The 25,492-nt window shown below is 36.1% G+C and overlaps 1 protein-coding gene across 1 annotated transcript in view; it reads right to left on the bottom strand.

The window, feature by feature from the left end:
* Window positions 1-25,492, bottom strand: part of MED13L (mediator complex subunit 13L) — a 273,439-nt gene that overhangs the window by 231,852 nt on the left and 16,095 nt on the right. Inside the window, exon 2 of the mRNA XM_080650333.1 lies at window positions 6,313-6,550. Within this exon, the coding sequence (XP_080506459.1) occupies window positions 6,313-6,550 (238 nt within the window). The remainder of the gene's footprint in view (window positions 1-6,312; window positions 6,551-25,492) is intronic.

The raw sequence follows: 25,492 nt of genomic DNA, 5'->3' as shown, positions 1-25,492 counted from the left end.
TTTAATGGTATAATTTATAATTTCCTACTAAATCTAATATTTCAGTACAATGCACTACAATCATTTGAGTAATCATCATACTAATTGTATAACTTTAGCAAAATAATTCTTTCAAACTAAACACAGGAAATAGAACATAAAAGTTACTTTAAAAATCAGAAATTTTATATCAAGACTTGAATAATTTAGATCCCAGTAAAAAGAAGGAACACTTACTTTATAAACTATTTAGACCTAGCTACCATTTACCACTGGGCATTTTGCCCCTACACTGACAGCAAAGCTGATTCCTAAGATTTCTAATACTAATATTGGACAGTCAGTCTTCATAAGTGGATAGATATCTTCCCATTATAATTTTCAGTTGTTTTAATCAAAATGAAAAGGGAACCCTGGCTGGGTAGCTTAGTTGGTTGGAGCATCATCCCTATACGCCAAGGTTTCGAGTTCCATTTCTGGTCAGGATACATACAAGCATCAACCAATGAACACATAAATAAATGGAACAACCAATCAATGTTTGCTTTTCTTTCTCTCTCTTTCTCCCCCCCCCCCCCCGCAAATAAATAATTTCTTTTAAAATGAAAAGGGAAAGCACATAATTTTAAAATAAAATTGCACATTTATAGCTAATTTTCTTTATAGAACATACTCAAAATAAAATGGATTTTTTTTTACCTCCTTGGGAATTAAAAACAAAAATAATAATGCCCATTTTAACTAGGTTTCAATCTTCTCACATTATCAGATCATTTAAAATGTTAAGTATTTTTATAAGTCAACCTCTAGGAGTTACATTATATTAGAACTATATAAGACAGGTTTCATTCATTCAACAAACATTACTAAGTACATACTAGACTCTATAGGATACTCTCCTTCTAGGCTGGGGACTCTTAATGATTTGAGTCAAGCCATTGCCAGTCCCTAGAAGTCTGTACTTGCTCTTTGTAATATTTTGGGATTTCAAGATTGCATATCCTTTCTACCACTGACTAATAGGCAATGAAATGGCCAGAAGATTGTGTTTATAAAATGATTTTGTTTGGTTGATGAGAAGTCAATTTAGCGTACTATATTAATCTCTAAAATTCAAATTTAAAATGTGGAGAAGAATTTAGTCAAGAAAGAAGTAAAATAAAATTGCAAAGATTATTCAGTACATAATCACTGGTATTTTTAAATTTAAATAAATCTGTATCCTAAACTAAACAGGATATTTAACTTCATAGTTCAATTTAGAATAAAATAATTTATTACAATACTAAGGTCTTTCTGCTCATACTCATCTTGTGTATGATCCACCTAATTCTTTATTTTTCTGATCAGAGACCTACAATTCCTCAAAATTTATCAAATCAAGTCCAAACTCCTCACCCTTGCTTCACTGTGCCCCCCAACCCTTCCCAGGCTTTCAGTCTCCCTGATTATTTCTGGGCAGCTCTGGGCAAACCTGTTCTCCCCACAATCTGTTCAATGCCCACAGGTTCTTTGTAAGGCGACTTCCCCTGACTAGGAGGAGTTCTATCCCAACCTAGAAAACTTCTACCTAACCTGTAAGCCTCACCAACTCTGGGCTTCCCAATTATCTCCCTATCCTTTGTTCCCCAAGGTTGAATCGCATGATTATGCAGAATCCATGCTTAACGATTTATAGCTTACTCCACTGCATCACAATTAAGGATTCATTTAGCTGTATACCAGTAAGACTGTGAGCTCCTTAAGGATAAGGACTCATTTTACATACCCAGAACTTATCACAGCTCTTGCCTAACAGAGGTTAAATAGGCAATCCAGAAACCAAAAAGGTTATCAACTTTGGCACTAAGACTCATGGTGTTCTTGTTTTAAGTTTATGGAACACTTATGCATTAGATCTGGAATTGAGTGTCTGCCCATTTGGAAAGTAGTCAATCTACTATATTTCTCTCTGCTGTATGAATTACAGTGTTCTCTGCATTACAGATATTTGTGTGCTTGTCTTATACCATTTTTATATTATCAGCTTATCAAGAGAAGAGATTACATCAAACCAATTGGAGCCATTGATAGATACTCATGGATGACACAAGGAAGAACATGTTCAGCCAATTCCCTGCTTCAGTACCACTATGTGGAGAAGGCAGAAAACTTAAAAATCTACCTTACAGGTAACCAAGAAAATCAAATCTTAAGTTCTGACCTCTTTGTAACACAACTTAAGATTTATTAGAAAACTTTGTTTACAGTTTTTAAATCTAGACAAATTTCATGAGCGGGGTTATCTTCAATGCCTTAGACACTTTACTATTTCCAGTTATTCAACCCAAACAGTGAAATTCAAAACTCAAAAATGATCACTTCAACCTAAAAGTATATTTTAAAAATCAATATTTGACAAACATTGAATGTTATACAGAACAGACCAATTGTATTAAAAAAACCAAAATGTTTTAATTTTGATGTATGAGTCAATTGTCATTGTAGTACCAGCAGTAATGTTACAATTACTGATTATTCTCTGTGCTATTTTAAGTACTTTAACTTTTTTATCCTTATAACCCAACTTACAGTGAGGAAGCTACCACACTGCTAAGTTAAATAACCTGGCCAAGAATACACAGCTAGCAACGATTCAAACCCAAGCCCATTCTATGTACTACTAGGCCATCCTATATAATAAAAGCCTAATATGCTAAGTGTCCACCGTTTGGCCAATCACTATGACATGCACTGACCACCAGGGGGCAGGTGCTCCGACCAGTAGGTTAGCTTGCTGCTGGGGTAAAGCTGATCGGGACTGGGCAAGACGGGCCAGACACACCTTGGAGCCCTCCGCAGTCCCTCCTCAGCCTCGATCGTGCACCGGTGGGGTCCCTCGGCCTGGCCTGTGCCTTCCTGCATTCCAGGACCCCTCGGGGGATGTTCGCAGACTAGGCCGAGGGACCCCACCAGTGCACGAATCCATGCACCGGGCCTCTAGTACAATATAAACTATAAACAGCAATAAGTGACAGGGATAGGCTATAAATGTGTTTGTCTTCTCTCAGACTATTTTATATAGATATTTCAAGCATTTAAACAAAAACTCTAATATTATAAAACCAACTCATTTGTGTATCCTCAGGATTATTCTCTATAGGGCTTCTTTATATATTTACATTTAAGATGACCGCTTTGGTATTATATTTTACAGTTATGTTTCTTAGTGGTATCCTATATGGGTACACCATAAAGACAAAATGAAATGCCTAATAACACAGTCAAAACACATTTTAAACAGTAAGTAAGAAGGCCCTATAAAAAGAAAATGTTACAAATATAATAGTACTATCATGTTTAATGTTAACAGGGTTCTGCCAAAAGTTATTTTACGCAAAGTGAAATGACTCATATATATTAGTAGAGAATGAAATAGATGCCAAAAATCCTTAATTTTATGAATAGCAATTAAAATATTCCCTTCGTATCCTTCATTATTTTTCATGCTTGCTCTACTTGTCATATTCTCCCTCACTTAAAACAAGGTTGTCTTTATGCCATTAATTTTTCTAATTAAGTTTCAAATATTTTCTAATATTATGTTGAACCATTTTAAATTACCCTTTTTAACCACTTTATCTACAAAATTAGATGCTTCATATGCTTCAATCAAATAACTTTCACAAAGTTATGACTATTCCATCACTGTAACACTTTCCTGGTGGCTCAGAAAGGAATAAACACTTTACACAGTTTTTGGACTCAATAGGAAAGAAGATAAAAATAAATTATTCTCATGAGAAAACATTCACAATATACTGTTAAGGAAAAGAACTGAATTACAAAACAGTATGATACCAATTTCATTTATACATAAAAACACCAAATATTAAAACTGGTCTAGACTTCAGGTTTTGTTTCTTTGTTCTCTTCATTTGGCAGTTCTGTTTCCCTAATTCCCTAATTAAAATGTATTATTTCTACAATTTATAAAAAAAAACAACAACAAAAAAAAACACAACAATTTAAAGTTAATCTTTGCTTAATTCTTTACCACAAAGATACTTAATACATTAATGAATCTACATATGTAACTTAAGGCAACCATAAAAATTTTAAATAACCTACATCTTTTGTTAACTCAGTAACATACGAAGTCCATGAGAAATAACACAGTAAGTTATTTCTAAGAATGGTGATCATGTGCTTTGTTGGTATGAATAAGTATACATCAACTAAATATGCCTAATAGACAGCTGGGTTTTGTTTCATCATCATTATAAAATGATAATTTGTGCTGCTTAACAAATAGAGACCAGACCAAAAAGTTAAAACATAAAGGATCATTGTAGAGTGCAGAAATGGAAGGAGATTGAGTCAGAAAAGAATCATAAAAAATAAAGGTGAGGAAAAACTAAAACAAATATTTCATGGCTCTACTACATGTATAAAAAATATTTAAGCGCCAAAACCGGTTTGGCTCAGTGGATAGAGCGTCAGCCTGCGGACTGAAAGATCCCAGGTTCGATTCCGGTCAAGGGCATGTAACTTGGTTGCGGGCACATCCCCAGTAGGAGGTGTGCAGGAGGCAGCTGATCGATGTTTCTCTCTCATCGATGTTTCTGACTATCTATCCCTCTTCCTTCCTCTCTGTAAAAAAATCAATAAAATATATTTTTTTAAAAAATTTTAAAAAAAAATATTTAAGCAACAAAAATATATGTTTTGATATTTAAATGAACAGATATAAGTTTTAGAAGTATCTTCTAGGAGGTTTCTTATTTTTTAAATTCTGATCAATGAAATCAGAATTTTAAAAAAGTAATTTCACCTGAGTTCACTGCTAACTACATGAAATAGCTCTGAGATATATATTAGTTCTGAGATTTTGCTGATTAAGCATCTAAGTTACAATCTTACTCAGAAAGATTTATATGCCAAGTACTCTAAAAAATATGGGGAGAAAGGTTTGAGTTGAATAGACAAATGGACCATAAGGTAAACAGCTCAATTAGTCCTCTGTGGTTTACTGCCCTCTGGCTGTTGTGGCAGGAGATATCACAGATAAGAGTGACTGCATTAAAAAGCTAGTAAGGTATCAAGCAAAAGTTAGCAGGAAATCTTTCAGGCAACTTTAGAAACTTTAGGATAGACTCTCAGTATACATTGAAGTTAGTTTTACTCATTTCTTTTAAAAAAAAAATAAACATGTCAACTAACAAAACATTTCAAACACTATCTAAAATTTTTCAACCACAAATTACTAAAATATAGAGTAGTTTGGACATAAAAGGTGGCCCTAAGAGAGTAAGGCAAAAAGAGTTAATGCCCTACCCTAACTAAAGATCAGAATCAGTTTTGATTTAGAAAAATTCCTTAGCGCACTAGATAGAAACATTTGGCTAAAGAGGCAAAAACTTTTATCAGAAATTCAAAAATATTGATAAAATTTCCTCTAATTATAAATCTGTGGTAGATACAAAATGCAGAGCTTAAAATAACGAAACTCTTACAATAATTCAGTTTCTAGTTATCAGATGTAATCTGGAGTTAAAAATTAGGAAACACTGAGAGAAATAGTTCCTGGAATCACCTAATTACATAAAATGCAGGAGCAAAACAAAAGAAAACTTGCTACACCAAAAGCAGACCAGATCATTTATATTAATATTTTTTTCAAAATACTAGCCAATGTCTTCTCATAATTTTGTCCAATAAGGCCTGCACTAAGTTTCTATTATCATTTTATAATTTCCCACCAGAGTTCTGCTGGCAATAACCACACAGCTACAGTCCAAGAAAAAACAACTGTTCATTTCACTGACTTGCCAATTATAATTCACTGTCTTTGTAGAACAGTTGATTTTGCCCGCCTGGGCAGGATCAGAGATTGATCATCGACCTATGAACCAGGAGGTCATGGTTTGATTCCCGGTTGTGGGCTCGATCCCTGTGGGGGCAAGTAGGAGGCAGATGATCTCTGATTCTCATCATTGATGTTTCTATTTCTCTCTCCACCTCCTTTCCTCTCTGAAATCAATAAAAATATTTTTTACACAGTGGATTTCCAACCCAACACACCCAGAAGACACAAAACTCTTCTTTAATGATAGTGGCTCACAAGCTTCTGATTCCCAGCAAAACTGGGAAAGGACAACAGAATTTGAAAAATAAAGAAAAATGGGAGTGGGAAGAAGACGGGTGAGAGTGAGGATTTTCCTTTGAGAGACACACCCATTAAACATTAGGATTTTTCTTCTCAGCAAGTATTAATAACCTCTTTGGAATTTACCACTGTTCAAAAAAGATACGATGCATTTAATTTTTAAGAAAAGAAAACAAAAACCATACCTTGCAGTTCATGATGTATTACGCCCACTAAGTTGGGTTCATCTCCCCACCAGAATATCCATAATTCTTTGCAATCTGGTTTGACATCACGACGCCATACACATAGCAAGTTGGCTTGCAGACAGCGGATGAAACTTAACAGGATTGGATCATCTTGGGCTGGGGCTGAAATTATGGGTCCACAGTCCCCATGCCCTCCAAAATTGTACCTACGCCATTTGATTCCCGTGAGTTCAGCCTGCAAAAAGACAAGACAATTAATTACAACAGTATAGATTTTTCTTTTTAGTTGCAAAACACTAAAAACAGGCTTCTATACAGATAAGCAAATTTGGTAAATATTTACACTACACTTAATCATAATATTTTTCCCACTGAAAAATGTATGTCAATCCTTTTAAAGGGGAAAACTAATCACTTCTTCCTATCAAGATTTCTACCTAGTTCTTTATATTAAAAGCAAAATATAACCAACAGATAATCACTACTTTCTGTTAAGCCATTTTTACCTAAACATCTACTATACAGTCTCTCTATATAAAACTACTTTCTACATTATTCTTCCTTAGTTGATTTATTAATTATATTTCTAAATCAGGTAAGAAACTGAAAAATAGGAGTGCCAGAGAAACCAAGACGGCAGCATAGGTAAACTAAAATGCTGCCTCGCACAACAATTTCAAAACTACAACTAAAAGACAAAACGGACATCATCCAGACCACAGGAAGGCTGGCTGAGTGGAAATTCTACAACTAGAAGGAAAGAAAAGCACACTGAGACTCAGAGGAGCTGCAGGAGGCAGAGGTACTGAGACGCATGCACGGAGAGGACTGGCAACTGAGTACGCGGCTCGCTTTCTCAAGCAGGAGGGAGACAAAAGCTCCTGACTGCACTGAACTCCAGTTTCGGGTGAGACTCTGGGGACCCAGACTCATTTGGGGAGAAACTGGACTGTCTGGCAGCAGGTGGAACTCGAGGGCGGCTTTCTCTCTCAGAGGTGCTTGCAGTGATTACCACGGGACACTGAGACACAGGGGCCTATTAGGGCAGGGCTGATGGGAAACCAATGCTGTCTGCTCCGCCCTGAGACTCCACCCCATCCAAGCTGAGCACAGAGGCTTTTGCAAGTCTTGTCTCCTAAGGGTGTCTCCAGAACAGAAGTTCTCCCCGAGTAGACACAGCCGATCCTCACAGCCAATTGGCCTGGAGGTCAATTCCTCCCAGTGATACCAACAACAATCAAGGTTTAACTGCAACAAGACTGTGCACACAGCCCACAAAGGGGTGCACCAGGACTGCCCACCTCAGGTAACTGGGGAGGCTGAGCCACTGGGCCCTATAGGACACCTAGCACACAAAGCCACTCTATCAACTCAGGGAAGCAGCCAAAATGTGGAGACAAAGAAACAGATCACAAATGAAAGAAATGGAGGAAAGCAAACGACTGGATATAGAGTTCAAAACCACGGTTATAAGGTTTTTCAAGAACATCCTAGAAAAGGCCGATAAATTTAGCGAGACCCTCGAGGATATGAAAAAGGACCAACTAGAAATTAAGCATACACTGACTGAAATAAAAAATATTATACAAAGATCCAACAGCAGACTAGAGGATCACAAGAAGCAAGTCAAAGATTTGAAATACAAAGAAGCAAAAAACACTCAACCGGAAAAGCAAAAAGAATCCAAAAATATGAAGATAGTGTAAGGAGCCTCTGGGACAACTTCAAGTGTACCAACATCAGAATTATGGGGGTGCCAGAAGAAGAGAGCAAGATACTGAAAACCTATTTGAAGAAATAATGACCAAAAACTTCCCCCACCTGGTGAAAGAAATAAAATTACAAGTCCAGGAAGCGCACAGAACCCCAAACAAAAGGAATCCAAAGAGGACCACACCAAGACACATCATAATTAAAATGCCAAGAGCAAAAGACAAAGAGAGAATCTTGAAAGCAGCAAGAGAAAAACGGTTAGTTACCTACAAGGGAGCACCCATATGACTGTCAGCTGATTTCTCAACAGAAACTATGCAGGCCAGAAGGGAGTGGCAAGAAATATTCAAAGTGATGAATAGCAAAAACCTACAACCAAGATTACTTTACCCAGCAAAGCTATCATTCAGAATTGAAGGGCAGATAAAGAGCTTCACAGATTAAGAAAAAGTTAAAGGAGTTCATCACCACCAAACCAGTATTATATGAAATGCTGAAAGGTATTCTTTAAGAAGAGGAAGAAGAAAAGGTAAAGATAACAATTATGAACAACAAATATATATCTATCAACAAGTGAATCTAAAAGGCAAGTGAATAAAAAAACCTGATGAACAGAATAAACTGGTGAATATAATAGAATCAGGGGCATAGAAAGGGAGTGGACTTACAATTCTCGGGGGGGGGGGGGGAAGGGGTGGGGGGGTGCGGGAAGAGACTCGACAAAAACCTTACACCTATGGATGAGGACAGTGGGGCGGGGGGATATGGGCAGAGGGTGGGGTGGGAACCAGGTGGAGGGGAGCTATGGGGGAAAAAAGAGGAACAATTGCAATAATCTGAACAATAAAGATTTATTACATTAAAAAAAAGAAAAAGAAAAACTGACAGTAAAATTAATTCATCATTCTATACCCAACAGTACATGTGCCCCTTGCACTCAATTCTTCCCTCTCCCCAACCACCACCACCACCAAGCCAGTAACTTTTTTCAACAAGTTGTTATTCAAAAGACAAGTACCACAGGGCAGAATAATAACCATTTCTTCTACTAACATAACCAAAACAAATTTAGTGCTGAAACAATCAGTCACTATAATGAATATATATTTAAGGAAAAAATTTCAATTTTCTTTGATACAAAAAAACTCCATTCAAAAACAAGCATGGTTCCAAAAATAATAATTCCAAACTAAAACTAACTGAAGCTCAGAAACCTATCCTTTTACACTATGAGACATGCAAATCTAATCTTTAATGAATATTTTCAGTAAAAGCTGGTATTGGCATCAGTTAGGCATTCATTTATGCCATTTGGTTTCCTTTGACTATAAAAGTACTACATGCCAATGCAGAAAGTTCACTAAAAAAATAAATAATATAAATAGCCCGGCCAGTATGGCTCAGCGGCTGAGTGTCTACCTATGAACCAGGAGGTTACTGGTTCAATTCCTGTTCAGAGCACATGCCTTGGTGGCGGGCTGGATCCTCAGTGTGGGGCATGTAGGAGGCAGCCGATCAATGATTCTCTCTCATCATTGATGTTTCTATCTCTTTCTCCCTCTCCCTTCATCTCTGAAATCAATAAAATACATTAAAAATAAATAATAATAATAATAATAATATAAACAAAAAGGAAACTAATTGTACCAGAAACAAATGTTTTCCATAATCACATTAGAAGTAATTATAAGCATCCTATTCTAATGTTCTACCTGGTTTGTTTGGGGGTTTTTTTGCATACATACATTTTTAAATTTGGACCATACTGCATGGTTTTATATCATGCTTTTCCACTTATTATAAATATTTTTATATATTATGAATTATTTTTCAAAAACAATTTTAATGTTTACATAATATTCTAGTCACTTTTTTGGAAAAAAAAAACAATTAATTCCATAACAACTGGGCAATCTTTCATTTTTTCCGCTATTATAATTATTATTAGAAGCCCGGTGCACAAGATTCATGCACTCGGGAGGGTCCCTCAGCCCAGCCTGTGCCCTCTCACAGTCCGGGAGCCCTCAGGGGATGTCTGACTGCCACGGAGGCTCCTGCCACCACGCTGCGCGATAGCCAGCTGTGAGCCTGGCTTCTGAGTGGTGCTCCCCCTGTGGGAGCGCACTGACCACCAGGGGGCAGCTCCTGCATTGAGGGTCTGTCTCCTAGTGGTCAGGGCACTTCATCGTGACCAGTCATTTCGTTGTTCAGTCATTTTGCATATTAGCCTTTTACTATATAGGGTAATTGGTGAACATCTTTGAACACTGTTATTTTCCTGATTATTTTCTTAGGAGAGATGGCTAGATGCAGAAATACCAGTCAATGAATACAAATATTTTAAGGCTCCTAGATGAATGCTACCATATTGCTTTTCAATTAATAGTCCCACCAATAAAAATGACCTGCTCCAAAATTGCATATATTTTAAAATAACTGTCAATTTAATAGAATGATATACCCTTGTACTAATTTGTAGTCCTAGTTGTGCTTATAAGAAATCATTATAATTTATTTGATCAAAAGCATAACTCTGGACCAGCCTTCCATAGTTTGAATCCCAGCTCTGTACTTATGAGCTGTCTATAAGTAGCAAGGGCCTAGCAAGTTACGTAACCTTTGTCTCTCAGTTGCCTCACTAGAAAAATAAGGGTATAGTATTTACAGTTTATTAAATGAGTTAGTAAGCATATAAAGCACTTGGGGACAGTACCTGGCACATGGCAAAAAAATATAAATGATACTATTATAATAGGACTACTTCTCCTTGAGTCAACTATTCATATCCGTTGTGTGTTTTTCTGTCTTTTAAGATCCTTTATTTCTTCAAGTAAAAGCTGTGTATGTGTGTGTGTCTGTGTCTGTGTGTTTATATCAGAAAGCCTAATATCAATTTTAAATGTAAAAAAAAAAAAAAAAAAAACTAAAGAAAAAGACTAAAAAGGGGCAGCTGAAATCAGAAGTTAAGTAAAAGGCTAATTTTTCTTATTATTACCTAGGTTAGTGTTCTGGGCCTAAGGATAGGGAAAGTGAAGGGGGAGGAAAGAAGAGGAAGAATAAAAGGATACCAACAAATAAGAATTACTAATACTTACATTAACCATATTCAAAAGGTTAGAAAATTAAGATATAGCAGAGCCCTGCCCAGGTGGCTCAGTTGGTTAGAGCCAAAAGGCTGCACATTCCATTTCCAGTCTGGGCACATACCTAAGTTGCAGTTTGGATCTCCGGTGGGGGTACATACAGGAGGCAACAGATAGATGTTTTTCTCTCACATTAGTTATATTCTCTCTCTCTTTCTCTCTCTCTCTCTCTCTCTCTCTCTCTCTCTCTCTCTCTCTCTCTCTCTCTCTCTCCCCGTTCCCCCGCACTTCCCTTCTCTCTAAAATCAATAAATGTATCCACTGGAGAGATTAAAAAAAAAAAATTTATCAGAGATTTAAATATCAGGTGAGTCAATCCCCAAGAAAATCTATGAACAGCAATTTACTCACTAGAATACTTTCACCTGTAAAATCCGGCATGGTTCAACAAACGAAATATTTGACCTTGATTCAGGAGAATGGTTTCCTAATCCAACACTTCCACTAACTTCCTATCAGTGCTTCTGTGGTCTCAGTGGTAAAGGAAAGCTGCTGCCACCTGCTCTATACTCTTTGTGGAGTTGTACTAGCAAGTGATATAACACAAATGCAAGTGACATAACAGCAAGGCTACAAACTTAACTACTTCATAACTAATTCAGACAAAATAACTAAAAAATGCCGATTATTTTTAAACAATTAGTTCCTTTAACTTAAAGCTAAAATTAAATATGATTATTCTAGTGTTCATTGGAAAACATAACACTGAACTGCCATTCAAGCCTAACAGAGATAACTAGGTATAAAATGAATGTCCAAAGACTTATCTTTTAACTTTGAATTAATGTTGATAAAAGGAGAGACAATTTAGTGCTATTGAAATTTATCCAAGAAAAAAGTTCCTATGATGGATATATACATTCAATTTAACTAAAGTATGTGCTCATATACCAGTGGTCGGCAAACTGCGGCTCGCGAGCCACATGCGGCTCGCAGGCCGCGGTTTGCTGCTCTGTTGACTGAGTTTGCCGACCACTGGGATAGGGGCTTAATCACAAGGAACAACAACAGCCTGTAATTATTGGAATCGAGAGTCTAGGTCAGTGGTTGGCAAACTCATTAGTCAACACAGCGGCAAACCGCGGCTCGTAGCTCACATGTGGCTCGCGAGCCGCAGTTTGCCGACCACTGTCATATACTATGATCATGTTTACACTTAAAAATCAATTCGCCCTAGCTGTTTTGGCTCAGTGGACAGAGCATCGACCTGCAAACTGAAGGGTCCCAGGTTTGATTCCAGTCAGGGCACATGCCTGGGTTGCAAGCTGGAACCACAGTAGGGGACCTGCAGGAGGCAGCCGATCAATGATTCTCTCTCATCATTGATGTTTCTATCTCTCTCTCCCTCTCCCTTCCTCTCTGAAATCAACAAAAATATATTTTTAAAAAATATCAATTCAACACAAAATCCTGTTGACCCAATTTCTGACAAATGTATATCTCCAAGACTCAAAATTCTTTGATAATTTCAAAATTATAAAGCAACCCTTTAAAATAGTTCTAGATGCAGATTATCCCAAAAATGTAATATTTATCATTGTCAAAGGTGAACAACCCATAATTATATTTTAAGTTTAAAATTACATGGTGTTTAAAATGTAAAATCAAGAAACAAAACAGTGTGTGAATATGTGTGTATACATATATGTATACACATATATACATATATGTACACATATATTAATAACCATAACAATCACTTATTCATTGCCAACTTAACACACTGCGGACCAGTAGTTTTATTGCTAGCTTTACCCAGTTTCTATTGAACGAGTACAAAAAACCTTTTTACATAAATGTTAAAGGCATGCTTTAAAATTAAATACTGCATTTTGAAGTTATTTATTACATGTTCTTGCAAACTAATATCTTTTTAAAGTATGATACTTTGTAAAACACTGTGTAATATGAAGCGAGAATTCTCGTGATCTGTCCACAATGTGTTATTAACAGGCACCATATTATGATCTTCACAAATAATTCCTAATATGAGTTACCATACTAGGGTCTTCATATATAGTTTATAAAACTTCACAAACTGACTACTACAGAAATGAGGATTCAAAAAGGTTAAATAATTCTCCCATAACCACACAAGTAGCAAATGGCAGATCCCAAATATAACTGGATTTAAAGCATAACTGAATTTAAAGCATACATTCTTTCCACTCTACCATCCTGCTTCATGGGGCTAATGGCAAAAATTAACTCTAGAGGATTATAAAATAGTACAAAGAAGCTGTCATCAACTCAATTTAGCAATGACAAGAGCTCATGGCCATATTTTCTAATTAAAGAAAGTTCATAAATCTTTCTTTAGTCTTCCTGAGATATTAAGAAAACTAGTATGAGGGTGCCCACACACCATCCCATGAATAGAAGAGATATTTTTATTTCGCTGAGATAATTATATGCCTTCTTTTACATGTTACCACTCTAAGACTATATCCACACAAGCTAATTCTTAGAGGATATGTATAACAAGCCAAGAAAATAACTATTCTAATAGCAAGAGAGACTAGAGGAAAATTTCCTCAGCAATGGCTGGTATCTGTTGTACAGGTAGGTAGATGAGGGCCTCAGAAAATTAAACTTAATTGGCAGAGACTCCCCTAGCCTAAAGAGAAGGCCACTACAGTCAGTTCAGAATAGTTCAAATTAAATAGATTACAACAGAGTCAGGATAAATGCACCTTCTAATAGCATGAGTGCATTTAAAGAAAATTTATATTGATTCTTAATATCCTCTTCTTTTGTTATTACACATAGGAAATGAGCTGATAAATTCTCCCAACAGAGGTCATTTATTTGCACTGACCCATTGCAATCAGATCCCTCGTAACCAACAGCATATACTATTCTTGCAATGTGGCTCCCCCGAGACAAAATTGTATTCAGAGGTCATGAAACAGAGTCAAACTAACAGACCTTGATAACAATGAACCCAGGGTATAGTTACCATGGAAAGAACACTGGCTGGAGGTCAGATCTAGATTCAAGTCCTGCTTTTTCAACCATTTAGCTATATAATATTAGGAAATCTACTCCATCTCAGGGCACCTCAGCTTCCCGACTGGTAAAGTGATATGGTTGACCTAGATACTATAATGAGTCAAGTCTCCTGGCCCAGGCTAATCACATCCCACTCACAAAGGCAACTTGTAAATGAGAGTGAGCCCTGAGAATAATCAGCAGGAATAGGAGGGTCACCAGAAGACATCTGAATTTTCAAGAAAGATTTCTCAAACTACAGAGCAATTAGCTTAATATCAATCCTGGGCAGGATTCTAGATGGTGTGTAGAAAAGGCAGATTTGATCATCTGAGGCTCACCAGAGTGTGCTAGGAAATTCCAAGTAAGCCTCACCTCACTTCTTCCTGTGATAGTATTACAGTTCTAGTAGGTCAGAGAAAACATACACTAAACATATTAAGCCACCTCTCAACTCAATTCATAGGAGGGGGGGAAAGTCAGGATGATAGAAAACTTCTGTTAAAACGTAACTAATCAGCTCTAGGTAAAGACAGCAGAGTAAACACATATATCTGCTTTTACTCTACACTTAAATCCCTCTAAAAAACATCAGTAAAAAGTTTGGGTTTTTTTCTTCCTTAAATTATAAAATCACAATGGTAGGTAGGAAAGGAAATAGGAGCATCAAACATTTCAAGATTTTGAAAGCTAAGAAACAGATGCTCAAGAGGTATAGACACAGAATACTTAGGAAAACTGAATCCTCTCTGTGGAGAAAGGAGAGAAACGACCTTATTTACACAAAATCCCTTCAGCCTCAGGAATTATAAATACAGGTACCTGTGGAGGTAGGGTTGAAACGCAGAGAGGAGATAAAATAAGGAAAACTGGTTAAAATTCTGCTTAGAAGGCACACAGAACTGTGGTACCCTGCCCGTTGTCTGTCCTTACCCCAGCAAATAATTTAATATTCTTAAAGAGATAAAATAGGGCAACCATTAAAAAAGACTGTCCTCTGGGTCCAGAAGAACAGAGGGTGTCTGGACTGGGAGGTACAGGCATAACTGAAGGCAGGGAACCAGAGTAAAAACAGTGCATTAGGTGAGCATGTACAGAATGAAGGTCAAAAACCACCCTTTCCCACCATCTCCCTCTAAGCAACCTGAAAGCTGGCAGCCAATCTTTCATTCCCCAGAAAGGAGTCTGGAGAAGTCTTCTCTGGGGTATCGGACCAGCTCAAGAGAAAGGACCTCAAGATATTGATATCAGAGGTTCCCCAAGTAAAGAGCCCTCGCAGATCAAAGTGCATAGTAAACAAATGCCAGTCACTCAAAACTTCCAAGTAGCCCTAACCGGTTTGGCTCAGTGGATAGAGCGTTGGCCTGTGGACTCAAGGGTCCCAGGTTCGATTCCGGTCAAGGGCATGTACCTGGGTTGCGGGCACATCCCCAGTAGGGGGCGTGCAGGAGGCAGCTGATCGATGTCTCTCTCTCATCGATGTTTCTAACTTTCTATCCCTCTCTCTTCCTCTCTGTAAAAAATCAATAAAATATATTTAAAAAAAAAAAAAAAAAAAAAAACTTCCAAGTAGTTTTTAGTGCACCATTCCTAAACATGAACAGACAAGCAGGAACTATTAAATAGTTAAGGGAAACCACTGAGGAATTATAGAGACAATAACAAATAGAAAAGTAACCTGAAGGAAACAGACTACATTGGGAAAAGAAAAATAAATCATTTTTACAAATATATCATATTTATTCTTAAAGAAATAAAACAGAAGGAGGAGGAGGAGAAGGAGGAGGGGGGAGGAGGAGGGGAGGAGGAGGAGGAGGAGACCATCTTCAAGTTAACAGGAACATTGAAAAATTACTATATAACCATTTTGGTAAAACAGAAGAATGGAAAAGGTGTATCTGCTTTGTAGGAGACAGAGTGAGCTAAATTCTCATCTTCAACAGTGGAAAATCCAGAATTTAAAAACCTAAAAGTAACTCTGTAAGTTTTAGTGTTTAGAAACATTTAAGTAAGAATGAAGATAATCAACAAAAGGGTGAGTGTTTGTGTCTGGAGGAAGTATAATAGCTGCCAGGAGCAGGGGAATGCTATTAATTATAAACCTTGTAGAAAGAACTATATGATTCTTTACGTAAGAGTACAACTCTGATTTTGAAAAAGAAAACTAATCAAAATGTGGTAACAAAATACATTTAATACATACAAAAAGATATTACTAACATGGAGAACTCACACCCTTTTATATAGACTGGTTCTAGACAAATTCCTGAGGTTAAGAATAACTTAGTATCCCATAAATTGTGTTACAAAAGCCAAAAGGTTATTTACCATGTGTTAAAATAGTGTGTTGCTGTTGTCTTGTTTCCTTTCTCCCTTTTTGGACTATTAAAACTCCAACTGCATGCTCCCTCCCACCTAGCTCTTCTCAAACTCTTCCACAGCTAAGAGGTTTGTTTGCCAGGGATTCTCTCGGCAGAGGGACTGAGGAGGTTTTATTTGACAGCACAAGTAAACAATATGAAGTGACTATTAAAAAAGGGACTGCCATCTTATGCTACATTAATAAAAATACAGTATCTAGATCCTACACAACAGATCTTACTTATCAAGTCATTAGACAATATGGTTTTCAGCTCCTACCTCCATACTTAGAAAGGAATCTAGTTCAAGTGCAACACATTAACAAATGAAAGACTAGGTAAGGAAACATGAACAAAGCATATGGCTAGAGACTATAATGGCTTCATGTTCAAATCCTTTCAAGAAAAGAAACATGACAGCAAAAATTAAATAAAAGCATAAAGCCAAGTTGAATTAAGTTGGATGAATTTAATGTAGAGTTAAGAAGACTCTTAAGTAATTTGAAAAGTCTTCAATTATATGAAAGACTGATACGTGGATGATGAAACTGATTTGCTCAGCCCAGACCCAAGTGGTAGCAGAGAATCAAATGGAAAAACTCATCATTAAAACAATAGCTCCCTCAAAAAAGAATCCTTGACTAAGATTCCTGAAAATCACAGATACGGAGGGTTGTGGAGAAGCTGGCCAATACCAGATGTAACTTTAAACATCAAAGGGTTGAACAATATGATTCACTAGTATAAGGTTCCTTTCAAAACTGAAATATGAATCTCAAAGGTTCTTCTTCCAACCATAATATTTCATAATTCTAATAACATTTGTATCTGTCAACTAGCTCAGGAGTTGGTAAACTATGGCCTGCAGGCTGGCCACTTGCTTTTGTAAATAAAGTTTTATTAGTACACAACTATGCCTATTATTTACATATTATCTGTGGCTGCTTCCATGCTATGACCACAGAGTTGAGTAGCTGCAACTAAGGCTGTATGACCCACAAGCCTGAAATAATTACTCCTGGCTCCATAACAAAAAGTTTTCTGGCCCCTGAACTAGATAGGGTAACAAACACAGGCAAATACGAGATTTAAAATATAAATTAAAAGTGGTATCAGAATTGTCTTTCCACCATACACTAGGAAACTAGACAAAAATATATATAACTACTGTTTTCACATATTAGACAACCGTAGTAATGACCTAGGGTCTGTGACACAGCTGAATTTTGTGAGAGCATATCACCAGAAAGAAGAGAGTTATGCAGAAAAAAAGAGTTCCAGAGGTCTGATAGGGGTTCTTTTTTAAGACTGTTCTTAAATACTAAGCTGCACATTCAAACAATAAAATTCAATGGGGCCAGGCAAAGAACGGCTAGAGAGATATTGTTCTAAAAGCTCACACAAGGCTGAAAGACAAATCTAGTTCTGAACAGTCTGAGTGAAAAAAAGAAATCATTAAATAGAGATCACAGAAAAAGCATGCCTCAAAAGTAGGAAACTAGGCCTAGCAATAAAGACTGCTCTAACCCACCCTAATAACTGAGCCTGGAAAACTATAATAATATCATCTACAAGTAATTTAACTGCCAGCCAAAACAAAATTCAACTCTTAACTTTTTATTTTTTATATGTTTTTTTATTGATTGTTTTAGAAAGAGAGGAAGAGGGAGAGGAGAGAGAAAGAGAAACATGGATCTGCATGCCCCGTCGGCCCCACAGGAACCAAGCCTGCAACCTGGGCATGTGCCCTGACCAGGAAATCACACAGGTGACCTTTTGGCACATGGGCCTACACCCAATCAACTGAGCCACACCAGCCAGGGAAGAATTCAACTCATAAAGAAATAAGATGCCGACGTTCAACAACATTATATTTACCATGTCCAGCATCCAATAAAAGAATATCAGATACTCAAAGAAGCAGCAAAAGAAGACCCTTGGCCAGGAGAAAAATCATTAAAGAAAAACCTAGAAATTATAGTCAACATTAAAAACCACTTTAAAACAGCTAATGTAAGTATGGTCAAGGAAAACACAAAACTTAACAAGGACAGAAATGAAAGATTTAAAAAAGAAAACCCACAAAAAAAAACATGTAATTAGTGTCCCAGAATGTAAAGGGGGAAAAGGGAGGACAAAAAAACCACATTTTTTGAATAATGGCCAAAGTGTCTCCAAAGAAGAATAAATCTCAGAACCAAGGAGTTCAGTGGACTCAAATCAAAGCAGCATAAACAACAAACCACACCAATACATGAATTCAAATTTCTGAAAACTGGGGACAAGGAAGGGGAAACTTTAAAAGCTGTCAAAAGGAAAAAAATACATAATATAAGGGGAAACAAAGACAGTATTTATAACAAATTTCTCATCAGAAAATATACAAGCTAGAACACAATGGCACATTTGAAAGAAAAATATCTCCATATCTAAAACTCTAGATCAAGTACAAATGTCCTTCAAAACGAAGATAAAACATAGATTTTAAAAAGATGAACAGAAGCCAATGGAACTACACTATAATAAATTTAACTAGAATAAATGCTTTAAGAACAGTTCAAGCACAAGGAAAATATCAGATGGAAACCTCGATCTATGCAGAATAACAAGTACTAGAAACAGCTAATATAAAAGTAAGTATAAAACATGTTTTCTCATTTTCTTACATTTCTTTAAATGCTAATTATTACAGGAAAAATAATAAAGTAGAGATAGAAGAAAAACGTGTAACAATACTAGCACAAAGGCCAAAAGGAGAAAACAGAAGAATACTGTTCTAAGGGGTTTTTTTACCTTATAAATGAAGAAATGTAATACTATTTGGAGGTAAACTGTGATAATTTAAAGATACATATTACAAACCCTTGACCAGTCCTTAAGAAGCAATACTAAGAGATATATCTAATAAGCCAATTTTGAACATTAAATGGAGTCATAAGAAAATACTCCAATAATCCAAAAGCAACCAGGAAAATAGAAAAAAAGGAATAAAAGTTAGATGGGACAGGTAAAGGAAAAGGCCAAGATAGCAGACTTAAATCCAATCTTATCGATATCATTAGGTTAAATATAGTCTAACTATTATAATTAAAAGACACTGATTTTCAGAATGGATAAAATTTTAAAAGACCCATAAGAAATGCTCTTTAAATATAAAGACAAGTTAAAGGTAAAATGATTTTTAAAAAGATATATCATGTAACAAACTACAAGAGAGCTTAAGTGTCTAGATTAACATCAAAGTTGACTCTAAGAGACTATTACTAGGGATAAAGAAAAAGGTTTTGTAATGATGTCAATTCTTCTAGATGACACAAATCATAAATGTGTAGGCACCTAATAACAAAACTTCAAAATATATGAAGCAAAACTGATATAGCTAAAAGTAGAAATTGACAAACCCTGAATTATAATTAGAGATTTCAATAGGCCTCCTCTCAGCAACTGATAGAACAAGTGGACAGAAAATCAATAAGAATATAGAAAACATGAACCACACTGTCAACCAACATAACTGTTTATAAAACACTAGAGGCCCGGTGCATGAAATACGTGCACTGGGGGGGCGGGGGTCCCTCAGCCCAGCCTGAACCCTCTCCAATCTGGGACCCTCAGGGGATGTCTGACTGCCGGTTTAAGCGGGATTGGGCCTAAACTGGCAGTGGGGACTTCCCTCTTAAATCCGCGACTGCTGGCTCCTAACAATTCTGCCTGCCTGCCTGATTGCCCCTAACAGCTTCTGCCTGCCAGCCTGATAGCCCCCTAACCGCTTCTGCCTGCCAACCTGATTGATGCCTAACTGCTCCCCTGCCAGCCCGATCACCCCCAACTGCCCTCCCCTGCAGGCCTGGTCACCCCCAACTGCCCTCCCCTGCCGGCCATCTTGTGACAATGTGGGGGCGGCCATCTTGTGATGACAGGGGCGGCCATCTTGTGACAACATGAGGGCAGCCATCTTGTGGCGTGAGGGTCAATTTGCATATTACCTCTTTATTATATAAAGGATTACACTCAACAATAAAATACACATTCTTTTCAAGTGCACATGGAACATTCACCAAGAGAAACCCATATGCTGGGCAATAAAACAATGTATTTTCAAAATTTGAAACTTTTGCGAAGAATTAAATTTGAAATTAACAAAATACTGAAAATACCAAACACACAGAAAATCTGGAAATTAAAGACTTCTAAATAATGCATAGGACCAAAATGTGTGTGTGTGTGTGTGTGTGTGTGTGTGTGTGTGTGTATCACAAAGGAAACTAAGAAATATTTTGAACTGAATGATTATGAAAACAATACATACCAAAATGTATGGAACACAAGTAAAGCAGTGCTCAAAGAGAAATCTGTAATTTTACATACGTATATTAGAAAGTAAGAGAAATAAATATTGCTCTAAGATTCTTCCTTCAGAAGCGAGAAAGTGTAAACTAAGCTAAATGTAAAATTGAGCAAAAGAAATAATTAAGAACAGAGAAGCAATAAATGAAACATAAAAAAAACTAACAATAGAAAAAACCAACAAAATGAAAAACTGGTTATTTTAAAAGATCAATAAAATTGATAAACTTTTCACTGAGTTAATCGAGACAGAAAGAAAAGACAAATTACCAGAAATGAATGATAAGGAATTGCTTCACATCATAAAGAGACAATAAAATTATTATAAAAAACTTTATGTCAAAATTACAACTACTCAGATTAAATGGACAAATTCTTTGAATTAACACACACACACTACTAAATTTCAGTAATCACGATAGCACGGTATTGTCATAAGAGACATGTAGATCAAATGAACAGAATTATAGCATCTAGAAATAAACCCATGCATACAAATACACATATACATTGACACATTCAATTAATTTTTAACAAAGATATCAAGATAATTCAATGGGTAAAGCATAATCTTTTCAACAAATGATGCTGGAAAAACAAGATACACACATGCAGAAAGAACTTCAACCCTTACCTCACATCACAAAACAAAACAAAACCTAAAATTAAAAATGGATCACTTAATAACAGACCAAAAACCTAATAATTACCATAATAAAACTTCTGAAAGAAATCATATGAGAAAATTCTTCACTACCTTGGAATAGCAATTAGAACTCATCTATAGCCTGGGGAGAGGGGAGTATGGTACAACCATTTTTTAAAAGTTTAGCAGAGTTTTATAAATGGAAACGTCTATTTCCCACATGACTCAGCAAGTGCACTCCTGTATTTGCAGAAATAAAAACATATGCCACACATAAAAACCAGTACATGAAAGTTCATAATCATCACACTAAAAGGATAGATAGGCAAATTGTGGTATATCAATATAAGGAACTACTACTTAGCAATAAAAAGGAATGACCTATTTAAAGAAAATATGAAGCCAGATAAAGACTGTAAACTATAATTCCAATTATAAGAAATTATAGAAAAAGCAAAATGAATCTATTGTAACTGCATGGTTACCTGGAGATGCAGCAGTTTCACAAACACATATATTTGTTAAGGTAGGAAAATGTACTTATTTACTTTTAAAGGGTACATTTTATTGTATATAAATTATACTTCAATAAAGATAATAAAAAATTTAAGTAGTAATGAAAGAATCCATATAAAAATATCTCAAAGAAAAAAATATATTTTTAATACAGCTAAAGTACCTTCTTGCACATATTCAAGGTAAGTGCTAATCTCTTATAAAGTATACAATATTTTCAAAGAAAGTATTTTCACACCTAACTACATCAGGACACTAGTTAATGATTTACACTTATTAATCTTAACTGAAAGAGAATTCTTGTGAAATTTCTGGAAACTGAACTATTTAATGAAGCTCATTAGTGACATTAGGATGATTTCTTGCTCAAATGCAATAGCAGACTATAAACAGAAAATTATATCATTTTCTCTTCACAGCAGACACTGCTAGCTGCTCACCCAAACATTAATGGCCCCTTCCTCCACATAACATACTAGTATACTCTATATTGCTGGAGATAGCAACAAGTCCACTTAACTACATTTTTCAGCCTCCCTGAAGCTAAGCATAGCCACATGTGTTTTAAGGAATTTCCTGGAAGTTTCCTTCAAAAGGAGAGGTGTGGCCTGCCTACATTTCCTCCTCCTTCCTATCTAGACTACCACCAAGATGACTAGGTTTTGAACAGCCATCTTGGACAATATGCTACTTGTGATAAACTAAAGATGACGGGAGTAACAAGAAAGAGCAAGTCCCTTGATAACAGAGAAGTAACCATACCAGTCATGAAATGCTTCCCTCCAAGTTGATTGCATATAAAATATAAATTTCTATCTTGTTTAAGCTATTTGTCTACTTTTTAATAAGCACATGATTGTTACTATAATAAATCATTTTTTAAAAGCATTTCGGCAACTGGCATTTTATTTTTAAAAATGTAAAGACTTTTAGTGGAGGTGATGAATTTAAAAAAATAAAACTATGCAGTTACTCAGGCTTTTTTTATCTTGCCCCAGTCACTGATCAAAAAATTAACTACCCTGATTTTTCATTTCCAAATGATTCCTCAATTTGGAATGAAGTAGTCTAAGAGAAAAAAAACACAACTATCTGCCTATCTGTGGGAAGAAATTTTAAGCTGCATTATTGCTCTATTAATCTCTGATGAAACTTTAAAAAAAATGTAAGCTGTATTATCACTCCATTAATCTCAGGCACATCTATATGCTCCAGTGATTTCTACCTTCATGCTTGCGCTAAATTATATGGTCTACACAGTTAATTTTTAAAAGGCTCAGGAAAAAAAGAGACTAGTGTTTGGAATAGCTAGGGGGAGCTTCACAGAAGCCCTAAATTAGGAGAAAGAACAGCATACAATACAATGTACTGGTTAAGGTTCGGGCTCTGAAGTCAGTGACTTAGTTCCACCACTTGCTGGCTATGTGAACTTGGACAAGTTAATTAAACTTCTTTAGCTTTCTTATCTGAAAAATGGGAACAGGGCTTTGATGAAAAAATACACATAGCTGGCAATAAGTGAGGTAGTTCCAGGCATTCAGTAAGCACTCTTAGAAAAAGCAAAAGTTCTGAGGTAAGACTGTGCATTCAGAACATATAAAAGGCTGACTTGTAATAAAGATTCATATAAGTGAGTGGCTGGAAATTTTAAATAGAAACAGAAAACTTACTAGAGATTAAATACTTTTGGGAAAAATAAGGAAACTTACAGTATGAAAAGATGCTCATAACCTCATTACAAATAAAGAAACTACAAATTAAAATTTGAGGGTTTTTTGCTCAGATGAAAAATATTAAAATAAATAAATTTCACTATAGCCAAGTATAGAAGAAATGCCAATTCATGTATTGCCCATAGGAATGTTAGCTGATATAACTTTTAAAGCATTTATGGCTGTAACTATCAAATTTTAATATATGACTCTACTATTACAGAAAAAACTGAATCTTAATGTTTCTCACAGATGATAGTTAAATAAATAATAGTCCATCCCATCCCATTAAACAGGATTCAACTGTTAAATAATAACAATAATAATAATAATGAATAAGGTATATCAAAGTATAATGACTTGAAAATATCTTAAAACGTTAAACAGGAAGAGCATATTTCCAGAAAAGTTGGAGAATGCGCCTCTATCTATAATTTTTTAACAAACATATATGTTCACCATCATGTTGAGTGTCGACCTATGAACCAGGAGGTCACAGTTCAATTCCTGGTCAGGGCACATGTCTGGGTTTCAGGGCGTGCAGGAGGCAGCCAATCAATGATTCTCTCTCATCATTAATGTTTCTATCTCTCTCTCCTTCTTCCTTCCTCTCTGAAATCAATAAAAATGTATTTTAAAAATAAAAGTAAACTGTAGTGTAAGAGTGAATTACAACTGCACGTTGTTTGAACATTAATACTTAACCAAAAAAAACAAGTTGCAAAAAAATATGATATATTCCATTTATAAAAAGTTCAAAAATTATATATATGCATATATATACACACATACACTAAACATTCATGATTAAGTATTGTTAGGATGGAATGAAAAACATACAATTCTGGATAACAGTTACCTCTGAAGGGAGAAGAAAGAAAATGGAAAGGGAAGGACACCATAGGATTTCATAAAAGACTAGAGGCCCGAGCATGACTTTGTGCACCAGTGGGGTCCCTCGGCCTGGCCTGCGGGATCGGGCTGAAACCAGCTCTCTGACATCCCCCAAGGTTCCTGGATTGCAAGAGGGCACAGGCCAGGCCAAGGGACCCCACCGGTGCATGATCAGGGCCGGGGAGAGACGCAGGAGGTTGGCCGGGGAGGGACCGCGGGAGGGCTCCAGGGCATGTCTGGCCCATCTCGCTCAGTCCCGATCGGCTGGACCCCAGCAGCAAGCTAACCTACTGGTCAGAGTGTCTGCCCCCTAGTGGTCAGTGCACATCATAGCAACTGGTCAACCAGTCAACTGTATACCCCCTAGCGAGCAGTTGAGCAGCCTTAGCATATCATTAGCATATTACGCTTTGATTGGTTGAACAGCTGACCGGAAGACAGGACATTTAGAATATTAGGCTTTTATTATATAGGATAACATTATTTTTCTTACTCTGGGTATTAAGTACATGGGTGTTCATTGTATTGTGATTCTTTCTACTTTATCTATGATTTATACATGCTATTTTTATCTACTCCATATCTAATAAAAACAATTTCAAACTACATATGTGCATAGGAAAATATACTCAAAAGCAAGAAAAAAAACTAGAATGATAAAGATTAAACTACTGGTAGTTACCTCCCCTGTGGGAGGGAACAAACCTTCATCCTTCAATATTGTTTGAATTTGAAAATAATTATGTAATGTTTTATTAAATGTATAAATATTAGACTTTTCTCTTAATGTTATAATTTTGAAAAGTGTAATCACATGGAAAATGTTAGTGTTATGTTTATACTGTGATTACATCT

Source organism: Plecotus auritus (genome assembly GCF_963455305.1).
Source record: "Plecotus auritus genome assembly, chromosome: 13".
NCBI lineage: Eukaryota > Metazoa > Chordata > Mammalia > Chiroptera > Vespertilionidae > Plecotus > Plecotus auritus.
The sequence above is the reverse complement of the archived record's forward strand: the minus strand, read 5'-3'. Positions and strand labels throughout refer to the sequence as shown.